The following is a 20,153-nucleotide window of genomic DNA, read 5'->3' on the forward strand; positions in this document are numbered from 1 at the left end:
GTTTGTTTTTGTTTTTGTTTTTGTTTTGGTTTGCTTTTTGATTTGTTTCCTTCCCCCACCCCCTTTTTTTTCTCCTTTCTTTTTCTTTCTCTTTTTCTTCCTTTTTTTTTTTTCGTTTTTTTTTTTTCTTTTTCTTCCCTTTTTTTTTTCTCTTTCTCTTTTCTTTCCTTCTTTCTCTCCTCTCTTTTTCTCTTTTTCCCAATACAACTTGCTTTTGGCCACTCTGCACTGAGCAAAATGACTAGAAGGAAAACCTCACCTCAAAAGAAAGAATCAGAAACAGTCCTCTCTCCCACAGAGTTACAAAATCTGGATTACAATTCAATGTCAGAAAGCCAATTCAGAAGCACTATTATACAGCTACTGGTGGCTCTAGAAAAAAGTATAAAGGACTCAAGAGACTTCATGACTGCAGAATTTAGAGCTAATCAGGCAGAAATTAAAAATCAATTGAATGAGATGCAATCCAAGCTAGAAGTCTTAACGACGAGGGTTAACGAGGTGGAAGAACGAGTGAGTGACCTAGAAGACAAGTTGATAGCAAAGAGGGAAACTGAGGAAAAAAGAGACAAACAATTAAAAGACCATGAAGATAGATTAAGGGAAATAAACGACAGCCTGAGGAAGAAAAACCTACGTTTAATTGGGGTTCCCGAGGGCGCCGAAAGGGACAGAGGGCCAGAATATGTATTTGAACAAATTCTAGCTGAAAACTTTCCTAATCTGGGAAGGGAAACAGGCATTCAGATCCAGGAAATAGAGAGATCCCCCCCTAAAATCAATAAAAACCGTTCAACACCTCGACATTTAATTGTGAAGCTTGCAAATTCCAAAGATAAAGAGAAGATCCTTAAAGCAGCAAGAGACAAGAAATCCCTGACTTTTATGGGGAGGAGTATTAGGGTAACAGCAGACCTCTCCACAGAGACCTGGCAGGCCAGAAAGGGCTGGCAGGATATATTCAGGGTCCTAAATGAGAAGAACATGCAACCAAGAATACTTTATCCAGCAAGGCTCTCATTCAAAATGGAAGGAGAGATAAAGAGCTTCCAAGACAGGCAGCAACTAAAAGAATATGTGACCTTCAAACCAGCTCTGCAAGAAATTTTAAGGGGGCCTCTTAAAATTCCCCTTTAAGAAGAAGTTCAGTGGAACAGTCCACAAAAACAAAGACTGAAGAGATATCATGATGACACTAAACTCATATCTCTCAATAGTAACTCTGAATGTGAACGGGCTTAATGACCCCATCAAAAGGCGCAGGGTTTCAGACTGGATAAAAAAGCAGGACCCATCTATTTGCTGTCTACAAGAGACTCATTTTAGACAGAAGGACACCTACAGCCTGAAAATAAAAGGTTGGAGAACCATTTACCATTCGAATGGTCCTCAAAAGAAAGCAGGGGTAGCCATCCTTATAATAGATAAACTAAAATTTACCCCAAAGACTGTGGTGAGAGATGAAGAGGGACACTATATCATACTTAAAGGATCTATTCAACAAGAGGACTTAACAATCCTCAATATATATGCTCCGAATGTGGGAGCTGCCAAATATATAAATCAATTATTAACCAAAGTGAAGAAATACTTAGATAATAATACACTTATACTTGGTGACTTCAATCTAGCTCTTTCTATACTCGATAGGTCTTCTAAGCAAAACATCTCCAAAGAAACGAGAGCTTTAAATGATACACTGGACCAGATGGATTTCACAGATATCTACAGAACTTTACATCCAAACTCAACTGAATACACATTCTTCTCAAGCGCACATGGAACTTTCTCCAGAATAGACCACATATTGGGTCACAAATCAGGTCTGAACCGATACCAAAAGATTGGGATTGTCCCCTGCATATTCTCGGACCATAATGCCTTGAAATTAGAACTAAATCACAACAAGAAGTTTGGAAGGACCTCAAACACATGGAGGTTAAGGACCATCCTGCTAAAAGATAAAAGGGTCAACCAGGAAATTAAGGAAGAATTAAAAAGATTCATGGAAACTAATGAGAATGAAGATACAACCGTTCAAAATCTTTGGGATGCAGCAAAAGCAGTCCTAAGGGGGAAATACATCGCAATACAAGCATCCATTCAAAAACTGGAAAGAACTCAAATACAAAAGCTAACCTTACACATAAAGGAGCTAGAGAAAAAACAGCAAATAGATCCTACACCCAAGAGAAGAAGGGAGTTAATAAAGATTCGAGCAGAACTCAACGAAATCGAGACCAGAAGAACTGTGGAACAGATCAACAGAACCAGGAGTTGGTTCTTTGAAAGAATTAACAAGATAGATAAACCATTAGCCAGCCTTATTAAAAAGAAGAGAGAGAAGACTCAAATTAATAAAATCATGAATGAGAAAGGAGAGATCACTACCAACACCAAGGAAATACAAACGATTTTAAAAACATATTATGAACAGCTATACGCCAATAAATTAGGCAATCTAGAAGAAATGGACGCATTCCTGGAAAGTCACAAACTACCAAAACTGGAACAGGAAGAAATAGAAAACCTGAACAGGCCAATAGCCAGGGAGGAAATTGAAGCAGTCATCAAAAACCTCCCAAGACACAAGATCCAGGGCCAGATGGCTTCCCAGGAGAATTTTATCAAACGTTTAAAGAAGAAATCATACCTATTCTCCTAAAGCTGTTTGGAAAGATAGAAAGAGATGGAGTACTTCCAAATTCGTTCTATGAAGCCAGCATCACCTTAATTCCAAAGCCAGACAAAGACCCCGCCAAAAAGGAGAATTACAGACCAATATCCCTGATGAACATGGATGAAAAAATTCTCAACAAGATACTGGCCAATAGGATCCAACAGTACATTAAGAAAATTATTCACCATGACCAAGTAGGATTTATCCCTGGGACACAAGGCTGGTTCAACACCCGTAAAACAATCAATGTGATTCATCATATCAGCAAGAGAAAAACCAAGAACCATATGATCCTCTCATTGGATGCAGAGAAAGCATTTGACAAAATACAGCATCCATTCCTGATCAAAACTCTTCAGAGTGTAGGGATAGAGGGAACATTCCTCGACATCTTAAAAGCCATCTATGAAAAGCCCACAGCAAATATCATTCTCAATGGGGAAGCACTGGGAGCCTTTCCCCTAAGATCAGGAACAAGACAGGGATGTCCACTCTCACCACTGCTATTCAACATAGTACTGGAAGTCCTAGCCTCAGCAATCAGACAACAAAAAGACATTAAAGGCATTCAAATTGGCAAAGAAGAAGTCAAACTCTCCCTCTTCGCCGATGACATGATACTCTACATAGAAAACCCAAAAGTCTCCACCCCAAGATTGCTAGAACTCATACAGCAATTCGGTAGCGTGGCAGGATACAAAATCAATGCCCAGAAGTCAGTGGCATTTCTATACACTAACAATGAGACTGAAGAAAGAGAAATTAAGGAGTCAATCCCATTTACAATTGCACCCAAAAGCATAAGATACCTAGGAATAAACCTCACCAAAGATGTAAAGGATCTATACCCTCAAAACTATAGAACACTTCTGAAAGAAATTGAGGAAGACACAAAGAGATGGAAAATATTCCATGCTCATGGATTGGCAGAATTAATATTGTGAAAATGTCAATGTTACCCAGGGCAATGTACACGTTTAATGCAATCCCTATCAAAATACCATGGACTTTCTTCAGAGAGTTAGAACAAATTATTTTAAGATTTGTGTGGAATCAGAAAAGACCCCGAATAGCCAGGGGAATTTTAAAAAAGAAAACCATATCTGGGGGCATCACAATGCCAGATTTCAGGTTGTACTACAAAGCTGTGGTCATCAAGACAGTGTGGTACTGGCACAAAAACAGACACATAGATCAGTGGAACAGAATAGAGAATCCAGAAGTGGACCCTGAACTTTATGGGCAACTAATATTCGATAAAGGAGGAAAGACTATCCATTGGAAGAAAGACAGTCTCTTCAATAAATGGTGCTGGGAAAATTGGACATCCACATGCAGAAGAATGAAACTAGACCACTCTCTTTCACCAGACACAAAGATAAACTCAAAATGGATGAAAGATCTAAATGTGAGACAAGATTCCATCAAAATCCTAGAGAAGAACACAGGCAACACCCTTTTGAACTCAGCCATAGTAACTTCTTGCAAGATACATCCACGAAGGCAAAAGAAACAAAAGCAAAAATGAACTATTGGGACTTCATCAAGATAAGAAGCTTTTGCACAGCAAAGGATACAGTCAACAAAACTCAAAGACAACCTACAGAATGGGAGAAGATATTTGCAAATGACATATCAGATAAAGGGCTAGTTTCCAAGATCTATAAAGAACTTATTAAACTCAACACCAAAGAAACAAACAATCCAATCATGAAATGGGCAAAAGACATGAACAGAAATCTCACAGAGGAAGACATAGACATGACCAACATGCATATGAGAAAATGCTCTGCATCACTTGCCATCAGGGAAATACAAATCAAAACTACAATGAGATACCACCTCACACCACTGAGAATGGGGAAAATTAACAAGGCAGGAAACAACAAATGTTGGAGAGGATGCGGAGAAAAGGGAACCCTCTTACACTGTTGGTGGGAATGTGAACTGGTGCAGCCACTCTGGAAAACTGTGTGGAGGTTCCTCAAACAGTTAAAAATAGACCTGCCCTACGACCCAGCAATTGCACTGTTGGGGATTTACCCCAAAGATACAAATGCAATGAAACGCCGGGACACCTGCACCCCGATGTTTATAGCAGCAATGGCCACGATAGCCAAACTGTGGAAGGAGCCTCGGTGTCCAACGAAAGATGAATGGATAAAGAAGATGTGGTTTATGTATACAATGGAATATTACTCAGCTATTAGAAATGACAAATACCCATCATTTGCTTCAACGTGGATGGAACTGGAGGGTATTATGCTGAGTGAAGTAAGCCAGTCGGAGAAGGACAAACATTATATGTTCTCATTCATTTGGGGAATATAAATAATAGTGAAAGGGAATATAAGGGAAGGGAGAAGAAATGTGTGGGAAATATCAGAAAGGGAGACAGAACGTAAAGACTGCTAACTCTGGGAAACGAACTAGGGGTGGTAGAAGGGGAGGAGGGCGGGGGGTGGGAGTGAATGGGTGACGGGCACTGGGTGTTATTCTGTATGTTAGTAAATTGAACACCAATAAAAAAAAAAAAACAAAAAAACAACAACAAAAAAAAAATAGTCCTTCAGTCTGGAGAGGCCTCCAGAGCAACCATCAGGAGAATATGCAAGTTCTGGAGGAACCCACTTAAATTAAGGCCCTAAGGACCTCCCTGCGTGAGGTACTTACATGTATAAGCCCAGAATAATAAAGAAAAAACACCCACAGAAATAAGCCACCATGGGCAAGGGTCATATCAGCAAAGCACCTTTTATAGAGAAGTAAAAGAGTAACAAATATATGACTAAATACAAGAGACTATCAAAAGTGACCTGTGCGATTTGACAAAGAACTTAAAGGAATTCCTAGAAAATAAAAATCTTAAAAAAATTAGAAGCTCTATGATGAGGATAATATCCTCACAATGGATCATTTCACCATCACAATGTTGAGTAAAACAAACAAACAAACAAACAAGCAGGGGATCCCTGGGTGGCTCAGCGGTTTAGTGCCTGCCTTGGGCCCAGGACGTGATCCTGGGGACCTGAGATCGAGTCCCGCGTCGGGCTCCCTGCATGGAGCCTGCTTCTCCCTCTGCCTGTGTCTCTGCCTCTCTCTCTCTCTCTCTCTTTCTCTCTCTCTCATAAATAAAATCTTTAAAAAAAAAAAAAAAACAGGTCAGTGATTATAAGATGACTCCACACAAAGTCCTGGAAAGAATAAATGGTAATTGTTGAGGGATATGCACACAGGTTGTAAGTCTATCTTGAAATTTCAGCTTAATAACTACAAAATTCGAGATAGCGATTCTTTTGCCACAAGGTAGGAGAGGAGTGTGGGAACAGGGAAGGGCAGTGGTCAGAAGAGCTTAAGGGTATCCATAATGATAGTCCACTTCTCTAGTTAGATTCTAGTACATGGGGGTAACTTTACTACCACCTAAAACTACACACTAGTTTCCTGGATGCTTTCCTATTCATATTTGTGAATGACTTCAATAAAAAAGAGGGGACCTGGGTGGGGTGGTTCAGTCGTTTAAGCCGCCAGCCCTTGGTTTTGGCTCAGGTCATGATCTCACAGTGGTGGATAGAGCCCTGTGTTGAGGTTGGAGCTCAGCGCAGAGTCTGCTTCACATGTTCTCTCCCTTCCCCTCTGCCCTTCCCTGCCCACCCCCTACTTGTGTGCATGCTCTTTCTATATAATAAATATTTTTTAAAAAGTAAAAGAAATAGGAAAGAATTTAACAAGCCACTGGACTTAAAAAGCTTGAAAACATTTTAAGTGAAGGAATTATCAGACATGCTTGTTTTGTACACGAGACTGCAGTAACTGCTGTTGAAATACCCAAGTTCAGCAAAGCTTTGCTAAATACGTGGCCAGAGAGAGAAGGGAAGTAGAATTTGGGATTGGAGAGTACAGAGATGCTACTACTTATGGGAAAAGGTATATGAGGAGAGTAATCAACTGGAGGACGGTTTTAGAGAGCTACAACAGTATAAGGGAGGCCTACGGCATGGCTTGAGTGCTACAGCAAACACTCATCAAATGTTTTAAACTGGAGCACAACTTTAATTCTTTCCCTTAAGAAAAATTTCAGTCCCAAGAAACTAGGTATACTCCAAGATCAGCTAATGGGAAAACAGTATTTTGTTGAATTAAAACTTTCTTATATACCAATTTTACCAAGCCATTTATATTCTGCAAGGCAGAGAATAGAGGTCTACACTTTTTAAAGGTTGTTTGAAATGAATATCATCATGGAAATTCAAGCTATCAGAATACCCTTGTTACTTACCCACTTGGAATACAATTTTGTCTCAACTCTTGGGACAAAACTGACAGCCTTAATCATGATGTCATAAATGTTCAGAAGGATGTCTGCATAGTCATTGAAATCAGGTTCAAACTTAATGGTGTCATTTTCAAGAATCAGCCTCATGATGAAACCCGGATGTTCATAAGCTCTAATAGAATCCTGCAAGAAAAAATTATACATGGATGTTAATATATTATGAACCAGGAGAGACTAAGCAGTGCACTGGTCCCAATTAGAAAACATGGGAACTCACATCTCCTCTTATGCCCTAGACGGTTAAGCCAATGAGGAGCTCTACTAAAAAGAGCAAGAATAATTCCCAGCTAGACGTGTTGGTATCTAGTATCCACCTGGCCTACAGATCAAGGAGTTCCAGAAAAAGGAGAATGTGCATAGCAATGGGGCTCTACACTCATACAAGAGCCCAAGAGAACATTCAAATTTCCAGGCCCAGGTCACATTCTAATAGGACTCTCTTCCAGAAAGAAAAGAGTTCCTTGCAGAAACCTTCCCCAGGCATCACGACCCAAATTTCCCAATATTTTTACTTCCCTTTACTAATCCTTCACCAACATGAATATAATCATGTTGAATCCTGAATCCTGAATATTCAGATTGATACTTTTTTTAAAAAAAATAGGTAAGTGATCTAAAAGTATACTTCCTCCTCTCCCACTGGAAAAAGTTCTTTAAAAAAAAAAAAACATTTTCCTTTTGAAAATAAATTAGTAGATGAATATTGGTGTAACTGCACCATACTTACTGGTGGTTGTGCTATTAAGTCTGTGAAATCCTGCATGGAGACCAAAGTGAGTTCCTGCAGCTGTAAAGTCATAAGTGTTGCCGCACAGTTGAAAAAAGATTCCAATTTGGCACTGCTGTCACCGGTTGGCAATTGTTTTTTTTTATTGCCTTGGTAATAAATATTCTGCACTTCTGGAAACCACCTTGGAAGCACAAAAGACTTTTAAAAGTTAATACTTCCAGTGAATCACTCCTTTTACATTAAGCATCAGCAGTAACTTCTAGACATCCAAAGGTCTTCCTAGAGAGGTACATTGCTAATTGACATGAGCCACTCTCTGAAACATAAGCACTAGCATATTTCACTTTTTCTTGGAAAATAAATTTTAATCACAGTCAATGGAAGATGACTCAACAATGTGATGCTGTGAGAAAATAAAAACGTAAATCTAACTCCTGAAACTCTGATTCCTGTACTTTTTTAAATAAAAATGTATTGGGGGATCCCTGGGTGGTGCAGCGGTTTGGCGCCTGCCTTTGGCCCAGGGCGCGATCCTGGAGACCGGGATCGAATCCCACGTCGGGCTCCCGGTGCATGGAGCCTGCTTCTCCCTCTGCCTATGTCTCTGCCTCTCTCTCTCTCTCTCTCTCTCTGTGTGACTATCATAAATAAATAAAAATTTAAAAATAAATAAGTAAATAAGTATTGGATATCACAAAATACTACTCACTGGTCTCCAAAATGTTCTTTGGGAAAAGGATTTGTTAATTTAAAGCTAAAATGCAAATTGCTGATTAAATCAAGTAAGTTTGTTTGGTTCAATCCACTTGGTACTTTCTGCTATTCTGTTTCACAATGACTTGAAACCAAGTCAATAAAATCAATTATTTTCTTATTCCCCTTAATGTGAAATCCTGAAAGAATGACTGTTTTAAGACAGTTTCAAATATGTATGTATCCTCATAATAAAAGGGTAACAGTAAATTCACATATAGATTTATAATGATAACAAGTCTAGTTTTCAGTTTATAAAACCACTAATAGTACAAAATTAAGGAATATTGAGAACTCTTTATAAGAGATATTTTTAAAAAGTAGGGTCTTCATATCTTTAGGAGTTCCCTGAATGCCCCAAGAAAGATCTAAATTTTAAATACATGTATTCATTTCTTTAATAAATGAATTAGTATCTACTTTAGTATCTACTATGTGCTAGGAACAGTATCATGGGAGATATAAAAAGATATATCATCTCTTATAATAATGAAGACAATGCATCATAGGATAAAAAACAGTCTTGAAGTCAAAGGATTGAGATATAATTTTCCATTTAACTAACAGAGAAGGATTTTATAGTGAAGATGGCAATTTCACTGAAGGAAGGAAATGAAAAGTATCAGAAGAAAAGAATTTGAAATAGAAGTGTGATAATAAGAAAAATAAGTGGATGAGTGGGGCTAATATGTCTAATCATTTCATTGTCTATAATAGAGATGATAGATTTCTTCCTAGAAAATAGGAGAAATAAGTGGAGGAAAGTCTGTGAGGACTTTTGCAGAACTTGGGAACTAAACACAAGAAGTTGGGGCAACCTCACTCTCAAAAATGAAGCTATGGCAAATCTTTTTGCTGTAAGGTGTCATTGTTGAGGCAATAGATAAAGAGGATGAGTAACAAATACTAAGTAGAGAAGGGCAATGCTATATTAAGAAAGGGGACCAAGAAACTGCCAGTTTATTGCAGTGACCAGTAGTTCAGACAAGAGATGAAATAGACTTGGGGCCATCAAACTGGAAAAAAAGACAAATTATGCTTTAAAAATTATCCAGTCATTGTCCCGAAGACATTTACAGGGCTCCCTATTATGTACAAAACACTTGGTACAAAATATTAGTCTGCAAAGTGCTTATAGGCACTTTGGAGGAAAAAACAAACACACAAGTACATGTTACAAAAGGAAGGAATGTTGCAAAAGAGGTATTCAAGAGGAAGAGATCACTTTTTAGGGGGAAACAACAGAGAATTTCATAGAAGGATCATTTGAGCTGGGTATTGGAGAACGAAGAAAGGCTTATCCAGTAATAAGCTGCATTAAGTACTAAAAACTATGTGGATCATAATATTTTGCCAGTAGACTTCAAGAGGTTTCATTCTGTTTAATTTCCTTAACCTTTTATTCAATTTGATATAATTATATATGCAAAGATGGTAATACTAAGAGTCACAGAGTTTAAGAGACTAACTTAATAATCAGAAAATTTTCCAAAAAATAAAAAGACCATGGCCCAGGTAAAGATGGATTCATTATTATGTTCTACAGAACATTTAAAGAATTAATAACCAATCCTTCATAAACTGCCCAAAGAGAGAAAAACAGAGAGAGGAATACTCCTGACTCATTCTATGAAGTCAATATTATCATGCCCAGACAAATACATCACAAGAAAAAGAAAACTGCAGACCAATATCCCTTATGCATGTATAACACAAAAATCCTCAACAAAGTAGTAGCAGACTGAATCCAGCAGCATATAAAAAGAATTATACTCCATGGCCAAGTGGGATTTATCTCAGGAATGAAAGATTAGTTCAATATATTAAAACCAATGTAATATACTAATAAAGTAGGAAAAAACCCATTATGATCTTAGCTGCAGAAAAACATTTGGCAATATCTGCGTAACAGAAACAATCAAGAAACAAAGAATGAAAGGGAAATTCCTCAACTTGATAAAGGGAACAGCTAACAAAATGACAAAACACTGAAAGCCTTCCCCTGACATCAGGCACAATACAAGGATGTCCACCCTCGCCACATCTTTTCAATACTGTACTGGAGATTCTAACCAAAGCATTTAGGCAAAGAGAAGACAAAAGAAACAAATGCAGATAAGAAATGAAGAAGTAGAACTATATCTATTTGCAGATAACACAAACTTCTATAGAAAAAGATATAAAGGTTCCACACACACACACACACACACACACAAAAACTATTGGTGCTAATAAACAAGTTTAGCAAGGTTGCAGGATATAAGATCAATGTACAAAAAAAAAAAAAAACAGACTTTATCAAAATTAAAAAAATATTTGTGTCTCAGGGTGCCTGGGTTACTCAGTTAAGTATCCAACTCTCTCTCTCTCTCTCTGGTTTTTTTTTTTTTTTTTTTACTGTCCAACTCTTGATCTCAGCTCAGGTCTTGATCTCAGGGTCATGAGCTCAAGCCCCATATTGGGCTTCATATTGGGCATGCAGCTTATTTTTTTAAAAAAATTTTTTTGTGCCTCAAATCTGTGCCTATCAAGCAAATGAAAGGATCAACCACATAATGAGAGAAATACTTGTAAATCATGTACTGAAGGTTTAGTATCCAGAATATATAAAAAACTCTTACGATTCAAAAATAAAAATACTAATCAATACAAAGTAAGCAACTATCTGAATAGACACATCCAAATAAGACAAATACATGAATAAGCATATAAAAAGATGCTCAACATAGTCATTAGAGAAATGCAAATCAAGCCCACAATAAGATAGAACTTCACCTCTACTAGGATGACTGTATATAATCAGAAAGATGGACAATAACAAGTACAAACAGGATGTAGAGAAAGTGGAACCGTCATATATTGTTGATAGGAACGTAAAATCTTACAGACCTTTTAGGGAACAAATATGGTAGTTCCTCAAAAAGTCAAACACGGAGCTATTACATAACCCAACAATTCTACTCCTAGATATATACCCAGGAGGACTGAAAACACACGTTCATACCGATGTTCATTGCACTATGCATTATTCCTAATAGGCAAAGAGTAGCAACAACACAAATGTCCAGCTACTGGTGAACGGATAAGCAAAATATGTTAGCTCCATATGATGAAATATTTGGCCATGAGAAGGAATAAAGTACTGATACAGGCTATAACATGGATGAACCTTGAGAACATTGTCCTTAGTGTAAGAAGATAGACATAAATGTATACATATTATGTAATCCCTCTGAGATGAAACATTCAGAATGGGTACGGAAAGTATGTTAGTGATTGTCAGGGCACGTGGGAGGGGGAATCAGGAGTGTCTGATAACAGAGAAAGTGTTTCTTTTGGGCGGTGATAGAATTAGTGATGATTATCGCAAAACATAAGCCACTGAAATGTACACAAGAAAGTGGTGAATTTTATGGTAAGTAAGTTATATCTCAATTTTAAAAAATAGTTAGCAATCTACTGATTATGGCTAGCGACAGGCTAAGGGTGGTCAAGATGTAGATGACAACAAACAGAAAAAGTCACAAAGTTTTTTCAGCTTAGCCTGGGAATGGTCCAGAACAGGAAGAGAGATGCTGATATTCAGGTGGCATTCAACTGGAGATATGCAGTATGAAATTAGTAACAAGGGCCTAGAGCTCAAAAAAACGTAAGACCTTGAGACAGAAAAGACAGTGGAGATCATGACATTGTCATGAGTGTAAGTAAAGAAGACAAAGGAGCAAACACTTGAGAGGCCCCCACTCTTGGGGATGGTAAGAACATGGAACCTAGAAAACAGATTTCCAGAATGCAGGGGTGATAAACCATAGCAACTGCTGAGTCGATGCGGAGGGTGATTACGGAGAGAGGGTATTTGGGTTTGGGGCAGATACCATAACCATTTACTAATCCTTTCCCCACTGTGAGGAGCTGATCTGCGGTCTTTTAGCCATGATAAACACATTCTGGTTCACTACTGGAAGTATAGACACAGTGTTCTTCCCCTAGAATCAATCAGGAAGCATCAAGAGCCACAGCTAATCAATTTACAACTCTCAGCAAAACTTTTCAATAAAGGTTTGACCTCTACTCTGCACCCGTGATGCCCAATTGACCAAAATTTACAGTGGTAATATATTCCTGGGGTATAACCCTGAGGTTATAGATCAAGAAAATTTATTTGTATTCTGTCTTTAAGAGGTCATTTTCTTCCCTGTAATTAGTTATGGGGTTTCATTCTATCCCCCTCATCTATTTGTTTATGTTAACTAAATACTAGAATTAAAGGAAATTCTAAAGCTCTTTCAAGTAATGTCAGAAAAAGAATTTGATTCTGACATAATGGAGAAGAAAAAAAGATAAAGGAAAGATTCAGCCTTAAACTATGAAGATGTATCTCCAACTTTTGGAAAACATGAAGCCATGCTGGAGTTACATGACCTCTGTTACCTGCGATTTGAGCTCATTTTAATGTCCTATTTATAATAACCCATGATAGAGAAAGTTTTCCTGTATTGTTTCAGAGCATATTGTCTGGTACCTACATCAATAATTATCAAGTGTGGCTATTCCATTTTTAAGGATCAATCTGAGACGTTTAACTACCATTTGATAAGTCTAACCTCTCAGTGCAATTGTAAACTCCTTTAAAGAATATAGATCACCCCAATTGTGCTTTAACTATTCTTCATCCCCCATCCAAAAGCAAAATGAGAGAGGTATAGTGCCTTAAATGTATTACTAGATGTCAAATATCTAATAAATGGATAAGTTGATGATCATTCTCCCAACAGTATCCAACCCCACTCTTAGAAAAGTAGAAACCAGACATTGAGAGGAAAAAAAAAAAACACTATAATTATTTTAGTTCCTGCACAATCTACGCTGTGTAGAACATTCGGATAGGCCATACAGACCAACTCCGTTAAAGATATTATACTTAATTCTTGAACAGAAATAATTACAAACTTATTAAAATAGGATTTTCTTAAAAAATAAAATAAAATAGGATTTTCTAAATGCAGCTAAAATATAGTTCCCCACAAGAACATTTTTAAAATTGTGTTTTCCTCCATGAAATTTCAAAACTTTACATTTTAAGTAGAGTCTCTTTAGCAGATTCCATGTGTTTCATGACAATGGTGTGAAATGCTGACAGCTCTAATGCATCCTGGCGGTTATGAAACTCTTCTATATCAACTAAACGTAGTTTTCTGCAAGACATAAAAAAATAAGCAATAATTAAGGCAGGAGATTTCTTTGCTTTTAATCTTTTTGTTAACTGGTCTCCTCGAAAATATGATATTCCTAGGTTATATCATTAAAATGCTTATTTAATAAAATTAAATATTTAAGAACATGAAATTTTAAAAATAATTTTAATTTTTTAACTAATGTAATTAGATTTGATAAGGACACAGTATAAATTATGAAGCATTCTTGTGAAGTAGAACAAAATCGAAATAACGGATTTGATAGATAATTTAGATAGATTTTTGCTTTCAAGTTGGAACAATTGCAATAGGAAAAGATAAATCTCAAAGCTTGGAAGCCTCGCTACTCCTAAAACAAAAATTGTACCCACTCTAAAAAGAAAGCAATCTTGCATTTTAGGGCGCTGTGGGGTGGGGGAGACCTCACACTTAATTAAGACCTATTGTATCACAATCTTATGATCCTGTCTGGTTTTGTTGTTGTCTTGGGTTTTTTTGTTTTGTTTTGTTTTGTTTAAGAAAACACAGTGCTTACTCTAGTCAACAGCTTTCCATTCAACTTCTTTTCTGACTACAATGCTATGGATCTTTGTTATATACATGGTTTACACATTTAAGACGTTTCTGTTGGGGGCTCCACACTGGGTGTGGAGCCTACTTAAAAAAATTAATAAAAGAATTTTCTGTTGGGAATACTGGACGAGCACATGGAAAAGAGGAAACTGAACCCTAATCTTACACCACACACAAAAATTAACTCAAAATGGATTAATGACTTGAATAGAAGACCTGAAACCATAGAAGTCCTAGAAGAAAACATAGGCAGTAAGCTCCTGGACATGAGTGTTGGCAATGATTTTTTTGGATCTGATGCCAAAAGCAAAAAATAAACAAGTGGGACTACATCAAACTAAAATGCTTCTGCACAGCCAAATCAACCATTAACAAAATGAAAAGGCATCCTACTTACTGAATGGGAGAAAATATTTGCAAATCATATACTAAGAAGGGGTTAATATTAAAAATTTATAAAGAACACGTACAACTCAATAGAAAAAAAAATCCAATTAAAAAGTGGGCAGAGGATTTGAATCAACAGTTTTCCAAGAAGGCACAAAGATGGCCAACAGGTATATATGAAAAGATGTTCACATCACTAATTATCAGGGAAATACAAATCAAACCAAAATGAGATTATCATCGCACACCTGCTAGGATGGCTATTAAAAAAAGGTAAGAAATAAGTGTTGGCGAGAATGTGGACAAGAGAGAATCCTTGTGCGCTGTTTGTGGAAATGTAAATTGGTGCAGCCACTATGGAAAACAATACGGAGGCTCCTCAAAAAGTAAAGAATAGGACTTCCATATTATTATCAGCACTTCTACTTCCAGATATTTATCTGAAGACAATGAAAACACTAAATATACATGGTTTACATATTTATTACTCATGTTATTGCATTATTGATAATAGTCAAAACAGGGAAACAATCTAAATGTCCGTTGATGGATAAGGAAATCGTGATACATAAGTATATGTCATGGAATATTATTCAGCCATAAAATAATGAAATCTTGCCATTTGAGACACCATGGATGGACCCCAAAAGCATCATGCTAAGTGAAATAAGCCAGACACAGACAAATAACTTGATGACCTCATATGTGCCATCTAAAATACTGGAAACTGACCTCGTGGATGTGGAGAACAGACTGATGGCTGCCTGGGGCAGGGGATGGGGGGGGGGGCAACATAACCTCACTCTCTTAGACCTCTTTCTCTCACATTCAACTACTCTAATTCATGGCCTGTGGTAATGTCCACGTATATGTCCATATACACTCTACACACGTCTTCATATATACACACTATTTTTCAAGCAAATATACCTGTGTGGTGTGTAGGTTGTGACTGCGTTACACACGCCAGCTCAGACACGAAGTGGGTTGTGTGCATCTACCCACTGAAGGACACAGGCTTGCACACTCCCATCTACAAACATTCCCTTCGGTCTCCACACCTGTGCACTTTCACAGCCATCCAGATGATTCTCTCATTGCCCTTCCCCAGCCCACGGCCACACACATGGATGTTCTCTATCTTCAAGAGCTGCTGAGATTAAGGCCCAACTGACTGTGGCCTGGAGGAAGGATGCCCTGGGTGATCAATGCAGCCTCCTGCTCCGAGAGGAGGACTCTCAGCTGTGCAACGACTCGTGTCTGCAAGGGCAACAATGAAGTTGCCAGAGTCCTCTTCCTCCCCGCAGACTGCAAAGCTTCTTCCTCATTTGTCTTCAACCCAGATGCCATTTGTCATCACCCCAGATGCCTTGAGGTTTGCTTCAGTTGCTGCTACTGATACCTCCGTCGCTATGACCGTGGACAGCAAGTCTGGACACATCCCTCATTTACTGTTTTTGATCTGGACTTTATTCCCTTTTTTCTTCCCCTCTCTCCTCTCATTTTCTTGACTCTTGCCTCCTGACAGGGCCCAACAAAGTCAAGCCTTTTACGGATGATGCTAGGGACTGCAGCCTCACCCCCCAGCAACCAGTGTGCCCTGGTAGTTCTATCTACCAGGTTACAAAATGGTTAATGGTTACAAAAGAAAACAGCTCTGGTGGTGGTGTGAAGATAAAATGTACCCCTGCATGCAAACAGGGAGGTGGAGGTGAGGTCATCCTATGTATGACCTCATGACTGCAAGCACAGTCAAATCACAGGGCTGGGCAGGAGAGGAATACCCGAGAGAAAAGAAATGGGAAAAACATGGGCAAGGAGATAGCCTCTTCCTATTCCAAAGGCCAAATTCCAGCGGGCAAAGAAATCCACGTCGTACAACAGAACGCAGAACGATGCTTTCCAGCAGTGTGTGGTTTGACCAACAAAGGCCACGTTTAGGCCGTGTGTACGTGTAGGCGCACGTGTGTATCTGATCATATGAGCACAAAATAAAATAAGGGAAGCTATCCCGCGGGATGGTTGCCATGGGTCTTTGGCTGGGCAGGTGGAGAGGAGGGCAGCGAGGAGGAAGAGAAAGGCTGGTGGGTGGAAGTCAGGCAAAAAAGTATATATGATCACATTTATATGCTTATATAAAAGTTTCATAGATGGCCGCGTGTTTAATTAAAATTTATTTTTAAAAAGCAGACAGGCCCAAGCCAGTAATATGACAACAACCTGATGCACTGCCAAAAAGAAAATGTGAATTTTTCTTCGAGAATAGTTGCATTTTAGTAAACTATGCTGGTGAAATGTGGAAAAGGGCAGTAGGGGCTATCGAATTTAGATGAGACCATACACCCCAATGGCCGTTTCTTTCATGCAGTGGGTGTCTGCCAACTAATGCACCACCAAAGCCATTTCTTACAGAAACAGTATTTGGTGATCACTGAGTAGCTTTCAAAATACATTTTTGTATTATAGCACTGCATAAGCTATTCTGACAGTGATCTGCTCTCAAATCATTCCCTGCAAAGCTTACTTTAAAAAGGGGGGAGCTGGGGATCCCTGGGTGGCGCAGCGGTTTGGCACCTGCCTTTGGCCCAGGGCGCGATCCTGGAGACCCGGGATTGAATCCGTCGGGCTCCCGGTGCATGGGGCCTGCTTCTCCCTCTGCCTGTGTCTCTGCCTCCCTCTCTCTGTCTCTATCATAAATAAATAAAAATTTAAAAAAAGGGGGGGGAGCTGTATAATGTGAAAGTTTTAAGTTAAGTACCTTAGGAAAGAGCCATGTAAATCTATGTAAGAAACTTGTAGCATATGTAAGGTTTTGCTGGCATTTATCCTACAAAAATAGAATATTTTAGTATGAATTTGCTGAATGTAAGACCATGGACTCTGTTTTTATACTATGACCTGATTTTAAAGGTCCAAAATAATTTGTTTTTAAAAGTTTGTCCTCGTGCTAAAGTGTCAGTGTATGTATAATTGATCTGGTTGTAAACTATATTTCGAATTAAATCCTAGTGTAATGACGTGGGCACTTGACGAGATGAGCACTGGGTGTTATTCTGTACGTTGGCAAATTGAACACCAATAAAAAAAATTATTAAAAAAATAATAAAATAAATCCTAGTGTAATAAGCTTTATATAACTAAAGGTTTTAAACTGCTAAAACACTTCCTATTTTTAAGAGATGTGAGATGCAGTATGGGACTATTTTAATTTTTCTTCCTTAAGCCCAAATATTAAACTATTAAAGGGTCCCTCCAACCTTAAAGATTCATTCTGGCTTTCAGTAATTTTTGTAATCTAGAATATGAATATAGTTTAGTGTATGATGTCAGTATATATATTTTTTGTTACTAGTCCAAGTGCAACCCAGGGGACCATTAATGCAAAAGATGTAATTTCTTACATAGTATCTTGATAAGGTGTTTTACATAAATATAACAGTTAATCCAACAGTAAATTACAAATCTGTATGGGAGACTCAATTTAAAAATTCTGATTGTAAGTGCCCTATTCTAATTTGGTGGTTTACATTTTAAAGCAGAGTGGCTAAATTGTGTTTCTCCAGTTAAACTTAGATGAGGTGACATGGCTCAAGTCAAATAATGCTATCCTAAAGTTTACATAGTACTTCATGTACATTTGTGAATTTCAAGCATGAAATTAAAAAATAAAATTGCCTCTTCCCCCCCCCCCAAAAAAAAAGAAAAAAGCAGACAGGATGCAACTCTGTGGGGTCAGAGGATGCAATAAAAATTGCAATAAAAATTATGCACAGTTCAGGTCTAAGGACGGGCTTCCCGTCGAATGGTTTCAGGAGGCCCCGCAAAGTGTGCTCGCTTCCCATGCCCTCCTGCCACACAGCAGGTGCAGCCAAGACCCGGGGACCCCGCAGGGCTGGCTGCTTGGGGGGGGGGGCTGCAGTCGTGGGGGTCGCAAAGGTTGGAGTTGGGAGGGAAGGCTCCAGACTATTTAGAGACTGGGTGTCTCCTCTCTCCTAAGGCAGGTCTGATCCAGATTTTGAGGTTCCTGAGAGGAGCCCTTCTCTAGGAAACAATCTATGGAAATCCTACTGCTTTTGCATCCTTTAGGAAGCCTGTGCCCGCAGGTGCATATGCTAGGACACCCCCCTGACACCCTAGAAGGCACGGTGCAAGGGAGGGAGCATGAAGCTGGAGCTTCTCAACCCAGGGACCAGCTGTCCTCGGCCCTGGGAGCAAGCAGGTCAGCTCCACGCCCCCCCCAACCAACAGGATCCACATCCAGCTGTGCCAAGCACGTGTCACCTGTGGCTGTGCATCCCACCGTGACAATGTCTATGAGGTGATGATGCATCACCTCCAACAGTCATGCCATTCGGGTAGGCGATACCTTCTAGGCTTCTACACCATCCAGATGATTGGAGCGGCTAATGTTTTGTGGGATCTAAAACAAAGCATGACAATTCAGCCCCTAAACTGTGACTAGTCCTTAAAGTCTGTGCGGTAGTGGGCTCTGGGGTGGGGGTTAGAGGTAACTGGGCGAGAGGTAAAAGGCAATGTCCGTGCTCTACTGCACCTCTACGCTGCTGATTTAAAACCAGTACCAGTTACCATACTGATGGTAAGTTTGTAGTCATTTTTTTTATTTGCAGTTAAAACAGTAAGAGAAATCATTAAGGTGTGACGAAATAGCTCTTATAACCCTTTTAAGAGGCAGCGCGGTAAGGCCGGAGATACTCACTTATAAGTACTGTGCCACAAATCTAGCACAGCCAACATTGTAGGGTTCAGTGTGTTCAAGTGATCCTTAATATAATTGCTTGCAGCTAAAAAAGATTTCCTCCAAGGTTTGGGAAGAATTTCCATTCTGAAAACGAAGAAAAAAATCGGCTATCTTTAGAAATCAAAACAAAGTATTGTTTTAGCATACTTTTTGAGTAATAATGCTTTTTTTTTTTCTTTAGAGATTGGTGGGGGAGCAGAGGGAGAGAGAGCACCTTAAGCAGTCCCCATGCCCAGCCCTGAACCCGACTTAGGACTCGATCTCACAAGCCTGAGATCCTGATCTGAGCCCAAATCAAGAGCTGGTCGCTGAACCAACCGAGCCATCAAAGTGCCCCAATAATGGCTGCATTTTAATAAAAAGTATTATGTATCCCTTACAGTCATAGCAAAACATATAATTATATATTAAAAAGGCCATACTTTCTATAGTCTAAGCCATATAATTTTAGAATATTAACATATGAAATTAGACTTGAATCTTTTTTTAAAGATTTTATTTATTTAAGAGAGAGCAGGGGGAGGGTCAGAGGGAGAGAGAGAGAGAAGTGGCCTCTCTGCTGAGCGGGAGCCCGGCTTGGAGCTCAATCCCAGGATCCCAAGATTATCACCTGAGCCGAAGGCAGACACTCAACCGACTGAGCCACCCAGGCGTCCCTGAGTCTTTTTCAAGTTTTATTTATTTAAGTAATCGCTACACTCAACCTGGGGGCTCAAACTCATGACTCCAAGGATCAAGGG

The 20,153-nt window shown here is 38.8% G+C and overlaps 1 protein-coding gene across 1 annotated transcript in view; it reads right to left on the reverse strand.

The window, feature by feature from the left end:
* Positions 1-20,153, reverse strand: part of DNAH7 (dynein axonemal heavy chain 7) — a 241,874-nt gene that overhangs the window by 190,573 nt on the left and 31,148 nt on the right. The window contains 4 exon segments of the mRNA XM_025442048.3: positions 6,960-7,139; positions 7,744-7,927; positions 13,575-13,694; positions 19,372-19,497. Coding sequence (XP_025297833.3) covers positions 6,960-7,139; positions 7,744-7,927; positions 13,575-13,694; positions 19,372-19,497 — 610 coding nt within the window.

This window comes from Canis lupus, chromosome 37, assembly GCF_003254725.2.
Source record: "Canis lupus dingo isolate Sandy chromosome 37, ASM325472v2, whole genome shotgun sequence".
Classification (NCBI taxonomy): Eukaryota; Metazoa; Chordata; class Mammalia; order Carnivora; family Canidae; genus Canis; species Canis lupus.